Source organism: Miscanthus floridulus, chromosome 14, assembly GCF_019320115.1.
Source record: "Miscanthus floridulus cultivar M001 chromosome 14, ASM1932011v1, whole genome shotgun sequence".
NCBI classification, from domain to species: Eukaryota; Viridiplantae; Streptophyta; class Magnoliopsida; order Poales; family Poaceae; genus Miscanthus; species Miscanthus floridulus.
The window spans coordinates 18,956,149-18,965,630 of NC_089593.1; the positions used below are offsets into that span (position 1 = coordinate 18,956,149).

A 9,482-nucleotide genomic window follows, 5' to 3' on the forward strand; every position below is an offset into this window, starting at 1 on the left:
CCCCCCCCCCCCCCCCCCCCCCCCCCCACCCCCACACAGAACCTGATCTGTTGTGCCCCAGGGGCTTGAATGGTGCCTTAAACGATGGGACCTCACGCATCCTCTACTTGAGAGTTGAACACAAAGCTTGGAAATGTTGTGGTGATATCCCTGTTCAAAAATTAATCCACAATAAGAACAATATTTCAATAAATGTTGTCACTTCATCAAACATACACAGATTCAGTAAAAACAGAAAAAATAAAAAGGATCAATCTATATTTTTTTGTCCAAGTTTGAATTAGCAATCATGATAGTGCACCATCAGCACAGAATACCCCCATCTTTCTCCAAATAAGGATCTGACAGAGAAAAACAAACGATCTGGAAAGCAAAGATTTTATGAAAATATTCCCTCCATTTCACTCTACTTGTTCATGCCTCAGAATTATCTGTTTCAACATATCTGTCCAAGGGTGGAAATGATGGTGTTTTATTGTGATTTTTCCTGTTATTATAGTCCCAAAACCACAAGATACTTCTGTTCTTTCCAACAAACTTCCAATCCACAGAGGGTGGCCTTTTTCTTCTCTAACAACAAGGCTATTAATATCTTCATTATCACGATTAAGAAGACATTAAACAGACATAACACAGAGTACACCAAAGGGCACTTGAATTAAAGCTTGTCGAAAACAGCAAAAGTATCCGGTGCACGAAATGTGCATCATAACATGAAAATTCACAATAAAAGTATAAGACACAATAGTTTTGACCCACTGAGGAACAATTGACTAAAACTATTCTGAGACCATGGACATACAGAGAAATGGAGGAGGCAGGTGGTTTATGTTCTGGGTTAACAAATATAGTATGAGCTAGTGAGCTTCACATAGGAAGTCTGGAACCCAAGTAGAAGTTCAGGAAGAAAACTCAAATTGTTAAGAAAAGGGAAAACTCATCAAGAGTACTGACCGGAGATATGGGAGGGTCATATTTTTTAACAAAGATGGATGCCTCAAGACAAGGCTACGCCATTCCTCCTTGTCAATTTTCCCGTCGTGCTTTGTATCTGCTTCCTCAAATGTCTAGTAACATCAAAAAGTATGAGCAACCAAGCATAAGTCCAATAGATATATAGGTACATGTACTCCGATATACCTTATCGATAATGCCTTCAATAATATCATCTGAAAGATTCATTCCTGACTCAGCAAGTGTTGCGACCACCATTTGCTTGACCTGACAATCAAGAACAAACACAACATCATTTCATTGCTGATGGCTGCATTTAATGGCAAATGGGATATACTTCGTGCAAGCAAATATAAGAACAATCCTCAAAAAGGGTTGTGTATGAGGGCTTCAGTTTAGACTCATAGATGTTCAACACATCAGCTTAGTTCAATTCAATTTGAGAAATAAATTTCCACTGACGATAAAATCATATGCTAAATTGGAACCTGACTTGAGAGGGTGAATAATTATATTCACGTACAAGCTAGTGTAGCAAATGTACGAAAAATATATGCAACATGGAACATGCAAACCAATCATATGCACTAATACATGGAAGAAATGATTTATTAAGATAAGGATAAGCATGTGGAAGGTACCTCCTGCTTTTCAATGAAACCTTGTTGTTTGAGATCATACAATTTGAAAGCAACTGAAAGTTGATAGGAAACAAGATCATGAGAGTGAACAATTAGTGTGACACATGCATAATTTCCCAAACTAGAATAAACTGAATTGGTTAGCTACATACTCATTCTAAATAGTTCATCATAGAAACTTCCCAAACCTAAAGATTTTGTATGTGCATGGTAGAGATGCAGGTTGCAGGCCACTAATATACTCTACAGAGCCTTAGCAGGTAACGAAATCAAAATAAACTATTTCTGGACGCAACAAAAAGGAGTTAGTGTTAGTCCATTTAACCCATGTACCACATCAGGAATGAATGTCTAGTCCAATTTTTTGCAATGTTCATTCTTTTGTAAAGCTGAAGGGCATCACACGCATTACAGTTCCAGCTGCCTATCATGTCCACAAGTGTTTTCATGGATATTTAGTAACAGTAATGACTCAACATCTTATCTTGAATTATTTCACATATTAAAGTAGTAACTGGATACTCGGTCACTTATGTAGCACTTTCAGGAATAAATGAATGAATGAATAAATTAAGCATGAAGGCTTACAATCAATTTTGTCATCAATTGGTGCACTTGGATGGAACACAGAAAGGGCTCGAGCAAATTCCTCAAATTCAAGAATTCCATTGTGCTTCGTGTCAAACAAGTCAAATACCTAAGTCAATGAATCAAAAACAGGATACCTTAGTGTTTATTCAGATCAACCCAAAAAAATATGCATATTTTGAAAATCAAACGAATTTGTAACAAAGAGACAGAGAATTCACATTGAGCACACCCCCTTCCAATTACACATGCAGACAATTGAAATCTGTTAACGGCTTAACGCATGCCCACAGAAACATGTGTGTAAGCATATGATTGAAGCTTAAAAGGCTCAGGGTCTATGGCATCCTACCACTGTTCTAGACAGCTTGCCATAATGTGATTAACGTCAATGTTCATAAAACAAATATTGTACTGGTGATCCTTTTATAAAACAAAACTAGAAAAACAATGTGACCCAAATAGCAAAAAGAACACAATAATTGGGCAAGAACAGACTGAATAGTGAATACCGTGATGTTCTCAGCAGTGAGCTTTGCTTTCATGACAACAAAATTTTCACTGACAAAATGTATATAAGGATCCAGTGGACATACCCGATCAGCAAACATGCTATCCTTTCTGTTGGTCTTAAACAGGGCTAATTGGAATTCTTCCTGCAGATAATACGTCAAAGCTCCAAGGAGAGATCAGACAATCATGGTTTCATGGAAACAAAATCGCCATTCATTACCACTCCCCACTCAAAGAAATTAGTACAACTTACAGACCTTGTTAATCAAGCCATCATCAACCACAGCACTGCTAATCTTCTTGAACAGTTCATACAGAGCCTCGATTTCATTCACATTAACTGCAAAACACAGGAAATCCACTGCTGAATAAACGGCAACAGACGAAACAAGCGTCTGAAAATATAGACTGATTCCGTAGAAGCAAGCGAGAGTAAAAAAGAGCATACAAACAGTCTCTCTAGCCAGGCGTTCGGGGTCCTCAAGGCCCTTTGGCCGATTGGGTATGTCAAGGTCGCAGCACTTGAGCAGGGCAGAGGCGAGCCGTCGAACAAAGTCCACCATTGCACACGCTACGAACAGCTATCCAAATGAACACGTCTCCGAGCTGCAAAAGATCAGGAAGAAGTGGGTCAGGACCGACGACCTCAGCGCACGCGAGCAATTTCCACGACCGGATGACACCACACCACCCACCCAGTTCCCCTTCCGATTGGAGCAGAATCCCATAAAAAAAAGGAAACCAACCACTTCCCCGCTCAGGATCACCGGATCACAGCTCAGCTGGAAGCCACGCGAATCGTAATCCCGACCAGCGCCCCAATACCTCGGGACACGGACACGAAATCAAGCCAGAAACGGATCCCGTCGCCGCCGAAACGCCGTCGCAAGCACGCGCCACCGCGGGTCCGCATTCTCTCCGGGACTCCCGACTCCTACGCGCGAGCGGCGCGGCCATGGGATCCCACGCATCGGAGTTTTCCGGCCCGGAGGGCGAGATGGGATTCGTGCACGAGAAGGGATCGGTAGGGCAGAAGGCCTCACCTCATCGGGGATCCTCCTCGCGGACGGAGGCGGGTTGTTTGCGGCGTGGAGCGACGGAGAGCGGGGGCCGGCGGTGAGAGATTGCGGCCTCGCGGGGGCGGGGGGAGGGCGTGGCCGGGAGAGGAGGGAGGGAGCGAATTGCCGGAGGAGGAGCGCCACGTCAGCGGTTCTGGAACCTGAGGATGTCGTTGGTATGTTCTCCTCGTGATCTCGTCCCAGATCCCGGGCACATTCCTGGGCCGAGAGGTAGATGGGCTTTCGTGACCGGGTGGTGTGGGCTTGTCCGTCTTTTTTGTTTTTTTTCCTTTTTTCGAAACATTCTCTCAAATATGCCCATGACGAAATGCTTTTAAAAAATAGACCCTCATTTTGGCGCCATAGTAATTGGCGCTAAGGTCACATGGCATGGCGCCAGTGAAATTGGCGCCAAGACACCTCCGCCGACGTAAACGTGGAGCTGAAGTGGCAGTGATCTTGGCGCCATCGTTATTGGCGCCAAGTCTTGGCGCCATGATAATTGGCGCCAAGTCTGGCGCCAAGACCCTTTTTTAAAAAATCCACCCCTCTTTCTACCCGAACCATCCTCATTTTGTTCCTCCTCCCTCTTGGGGAAACCTGCCCGAACCATCCTTATTTTCTTCCTCCTCCCTTTCGGGTTTTCCCTGTCTCCACTTCGCCCTACCTCACAAATCGACATATTAGACCATGGAAAGTTGGATTTGATCCGTAGTTCTTCGAGGGCAAGGTATCCTCTCACCCCTCCTAGTTTTTTTTCGTATCGATTCGGTATATATTAGTCGTGTTTTTAACCTAAGAATCGTCACTAGGGTCGTTGTTTATGCACTTTTTAATATTCGTATGTATTATACAACCATAGGATGCCAAGATGTGGAAAAGGTAGCAAACCAAGGTATGCGTTCATTGTTGTGCATCACATGGTAAACCCTAGGTTTAGGGTTAATTGTTATTTGCTTTCTTTTATTATAACAAATTTTGTTCAATTGTAGTTATGGTCGGATGACCGAAAGTACCTACGACCCAAAGCCGCTCCCTAGCGGTGTGCCAAGACCCATGTGCTTTTGTGGTGATCCTTGCAAGGTAGATATTTCTGAAAGATGAGGCAACCTATAGGCAGAGGTATTGGATGTGTTCCAATTTTACTTGGGAGCCTAAGAGTGTTAGTGCCGCAGTACATTTATTGTGAGAAATTGCTATTATTTATTAATTATTTTGTGTCATATAAAGTCTTGCATATTTATTTGTTTTTTAACAATTTCCTATGGTCTATGAGTTCTCGGATGTCTTTCCTGAAGATCTACTTGGCTTGCCACCGGATAGAGATGTGGAGTTCTCCATTGAGTTAAAGCCTAGTACTGCTCCTATCTCCCAACGCTCGTACCGCTTGGCCCCGAAGGAATTGGCTGAAATGAAGAAGCAGTTAGAGGAGTTGTTGGAAAAGGGATTTATCCATCCTAGCTCTTCACCATGGGGTTGTCTAGCCATTTTTGTGAAAAAGAAGGATGACACTCTTCGGATGTGTGTGGATTACCGCCCTCTCAATACGGTAACCATTAAGAACAAGTATCCCTTACCTCGTATTGATACTTTGTTCGATCAGTTGGCTGGTGCAAAGGTGTTCTCCAAGATTGATCTCCGTTTAGGCTATCATCAAGTCAAGATCAGACCCTAAGATATACCAAAGATAGCTTTTTCTACTAGGTATGGGCTGTATGAATACCTAGTCATGTCTTTTGGTCTTACCAATGCTCCTGCATTCTTCATATATCTCATGAACTCAGTCTTTATGCTAGAGTTGGACAAGTTTATAGTGGTGTTCATTAATGGTATCTTGATATATTCCAAGAACAAGGAAGAGCATGCTCAACACCTTCGGATAGTACTGACTCGATTGAGAGAACACAAGTTATATGCTAAGTTCAGCAAGTGTAAGTTTTGGTTAGATTGAGTGCAGTTTTTGGGACATGTTCTTACACCTAAAGGTATCTCGGTAGATCCAAGCAAGGTGCAAGATGTGTTAAATTAGAAATCTCCCAAGTTAGTGCACCAGATTCGCTAGTTCCTTGGTCTTGCTGGATAATATCGGTGCTTCATTCCTAACTTCTCCAAGATAGCTCAGCCGATGACTAAGCTACTCCAAAAAGATGTCAAGTTTGTATAGAGCCTGGCTTGTGAAGAAGCCTTCCAAACTTTGAAGAAATTTCTTACCACTGCACCTGTCCTGGCCCAACCAGATATTGATAGACCTTTTTTATGTATATTGTGATGCCACAAAGATGGGGTTGGGATGTGTGCTTATGCAGGAGGGGCGTGTGATAGCTTATGCTTCATGTCAGCTAAAAAAGCATGAGGTGAATTATGCCACCCATGATTTAGAGCTGGCTGCTATGGTGCACGCTCTAAAAATTTGGAGGCGTTATTTATTGGGAAACAAGGTTCATATTTTTATAGATCACAAGAGCCTCAAATATATTTTTACTCAGTCTGAGTTAAATATGAGGCAAAGGAGATGGTTGGAATTAATCAAGAATTATAACTTGGAGGTACATTATCACCCCAGAAAAGCTAATGTGGTAGCTAATGCTTTGAGCTGGAAGTCGTATCAAGTTTAAGAAACATCCTTGTCTCTCAACCACGCTGAGGTGCTAGCTCACATTGCCTTAGTCTCAAATTTACTTGAGTAGATTATTATAGAGCAAAAGCAGGACACTTCAGAAATTCCTCACATTAAGAAGTTAATTGTTGACGGGAGTGGTTTTCATTTCAGTGTTGATGATCAAGGTGTAGTGAGGTTTAAAAATAGATTGGTGGTTCCGTCAAGTAAGGAGCTTAGAAGAAAGATTTTGGATGAGGCCCATACTTCCAAGTTGTCCATCCATCCTGGCAGTAACAAGATGTACCATGATATGCGCCACTTGTATCGGTGGTCCAATATGAACATGATATCACCAAGTACGTCGTGGAGTGTGACACTTATGGAAGAGTTAAGGCAGACCATATGCGTACCCTGAGATATTTGCAGTCTTTGCCTGTTCCTATTTAGAAGTGGGAAGATATTTCCATGGACTTTGTTGTGGGTTTACCCCGCACGTCCAAGGGGTATGACTCTATTTGGGTCATTATGGATCACCTTACCAAGTCAGCTCATTTTCTTCTGGTGAATACTAGATATTCAGCTAGAAAGTATGCCGAGTTGTATTTACCCTGCATGGAGTTCCTCTCACTATCATCTCTGATAGAGGGTCTGTCTTTATCTCCTATTTTTAGGAGCAACTCCAGGAATGTCTTGGTACTAGTCTCCTTAGAAGTTCAGCTTATCATCCACATACTGGTGGCCAAATAGAAAGAGTAAATCAAGCACTTGAGAATATGGTGAGAGCTTATGCCATTTTGTTTCCTGAGAAGTGGGATGAATGCTTGAAACTAGCTGAGTTTTCTAACAACAACAGCTACCAAGAAAGCATTCGTATGACACCCTTTGAAGCTCTATATGGAAAGAAATATAGGACACCACTTAACTAGGTTGAAGTGGGAGACCATGGATACTTTGGGCCTGACTTCATCAAAGAAGCATGAGAGCAAGCCAGTATTATCCAGAGTCATTTGAAGGCAGCTCAGAGCCGATAGAAAGCTTATGCGGACAAGCGAAGAAAGCCTTTGCAGTTGAGGATTATGTGTACCTCAGGGTGTCTCCTATGAGAGGGGTGCATCGGTTTGGTGTCAGTGGCAAGCTAGCCCCTCATTATGTGGGTCCTTACAAGGTTTTAGAGCAGTGTGACTTAGTTGCTTATCGTCTCCAACTTCTAGATATTTTATTGGTGGTACACAGCGTGTTCCATGTATCTCAGTTGAAGAAATGTTTGCAGGTTCCCGATGAAGCTGTGGAGATTGAAGGACTTCCCATCTAGCCTGACTTGTCGTATATCTAGCATCTTGTCAAGATCTTGGACGAAAAAGAAAGAGTGATCAGAAACAATGTGGTGAAGTTCTACAAGGTTCAATAGCAAAACCACTTAGAGGATAAAGCAACGTGGGAGCATGAAAACTATATCTTGAAGCATTATCCCCATCTTCTTTTTGGTTCATCAAAGTAGTTGTTTTTATAGAAATGTATTTCTTATTTCCTTTCCCACACTAGGCACATGAAATCTCAGGACGAGATTTTGTTTTAGGGGGGTAGATTTGTAACACCCTCGGTGTTACACTAAAAATCTTTTGCTTAAACATGTCATGAGCATCATATTATGTGTTAATGCATGCGATATAGTGTTTGGATCGAATTCCATAACTCAAAATGATCATCGGAAACATGAAAAGAAAGTTACATTTCAATGTCACGTATATTATTTTAGGTTTTTTCGAACGGTTTGAAAATCGTGCGCATGGCGTTTCTAGCCGGTTTTATCGCGTGGATGCGGTCAGCGCACTCCTGTGCCGTCGTCAGCGTGCCAGCCACGCACATGCACGTGCCAGGTTGTGCTCGGCTGGCTATGGAGGCCAGCAGCTCTAGCTGGTAGCGGGTCCGCCTCACTGCCACGATGCACGTTGGTGCCGCTGTCGGTGCCCTGGGGCCACCCGCATCACTTTGTTGCCAGCTATGCCCCGCTAGTTGCCGTTGCCGTCTGCTCAGGTGCAGCGACATTCCTTGGCCATAGCCATGATTGCCAGCACACGCACATTCTTACTGCGTCATGTTGTCACATCGCGTGCACCCTAGCCGCTTGCATCGCATCGCTGCTACCACTGCTGCGCGCGTCCGCTGCACCGGCAAATGGGCGTGTCGCCGTCGGCTTGCCAATTAAGGCGCTGCGGCCGCATGAACCGTGCTGCCCTAGTACGTGCACATGTAGCCTCCTGTGAGTGCCCTTGTCCTCTTCTATTGAGTGGCAAGCGCCACGCTACGCCCCCGTCACCTCTGCCTTAAATGGTGTCACACCAACGTCGCCGAGCCATGCCTGAGCCATCTCATAGTGCCAGGTCGCTTCTATGGTAATTGCGCTCGCCACCTCCGTTCAATTCCATGGCACTATGTGTTCGCCTTGACCCCCTCCATCTAGTGCGCACCCCACTAGCACTCCTACTGCCTTCCTGGTGCCGCTGGCACGGTTGCACCACTATCGTCCGTCATGGTGCTTGTCGTGCACATGTGGCCGGACTCACCCGGCTCGTCCCCATTCACACCACCACATCTGGTAGGTACGGGGTGAGTTTCTGATGCCTATCCTCTAATTCCTTTCATCTCGGTTGTGCTTGACCTCATGGGAACATGGCCGCCATCGCCGTAGGAGTCCCGACGCCATGGAGAGAGCTCTAGACCATGTCTCTGTTCACCGCTTCACCGCCCATCGCCTCATGTTTGCATCTAGGTGAGCATCGGCTTGCTATCGGGGGCGGGGAGGGGCTTGGTTGGCCGGCGTCACCACCCTGTGCCAGCGCCGCCACATCAATGCACGCGCAGGGTCGGCTGAGGACTGGTCGTTGTCAAGATGGGTTTTGCCAGAGCGTGTTGGCTTTCCCGTTGTGGGCCATCGTCACGTGGCTAGGCCACGCCGGTCGGCTGCGTGGGCTAGCCTGCTCCGGCTGGGCCACATCGGTCGGCAGCGTGGGCCGGCCTACTCTGACTGACCCACACTGGTCGGCCACGTGGGCCACACCGGTGGGTCACGCATGCACGTGCGCTGCGCGGGAGTGGGCCGCACCGCTCGCTCGTGGGCCACGCGGGTCA

General features: G+C 45.0%; 1 protein-coding gene across 1 annotated transcript; it reads right to left on the reverse strand.

Moving 5' to 3' along the window:
* LOC136502733 (calcineurin B-like protein 6) lies at nt 1-3,897 on the reverse strand. The gene is made up of 9 exons (XM_066497985.1): nt 3,740-3,897; nt 3,145-3,302; nt 2,954-3,036; nt 2,780-2,839; nt 2,184-2,292; nt 1,596-1,648; nt 1,141-1,221; nt 955-1,067; nt 1-150 (listed from the first exon to the last, which is right to left on the reverse strand). The coding sequence occupies exons 2-9, from the start codon at nt 3,257-3,259 to the stop codon at nt 93-95; spliced, it is 672 nt and encodes a 223-aa protein (XP_066354082.1). The 5' UTR covers nt 3,260-3,302; nt 3,740-3,897; the 3' UTR covers nt 1-92.
* Nucleotides 3,898-9,482: the final 5,585 nt, after the last annotated feature.

What these genes read in the sequence shown, in the direction of transcription:
- LOC136502733 (XM_066497985.1), bottom strand. Translation starts at nt 3,259, where the DNA reads ATGGTGGACTTTGTTCGACGGCTCGCCTCTGCCCTGCTCAAGTGCTGC. An exon ending in AATTGATGACAAAATTGATT is followed by an intron (nt 1,649 to 2,183) that starts GTAAGCCTTCAT and finishes ATCAACTTTCAG; the next exon opens with TTGCTTTCAAATTGTATGAT. An exon ending in TTGAAGGCATTATCGATAAG is followed by an intron (nt 1,068 to 1,140) that starts GTATATCGGAGT and finishes TGATGTTACTAG; the next exon opens with ACATTTGAGGAAGCAGATAC.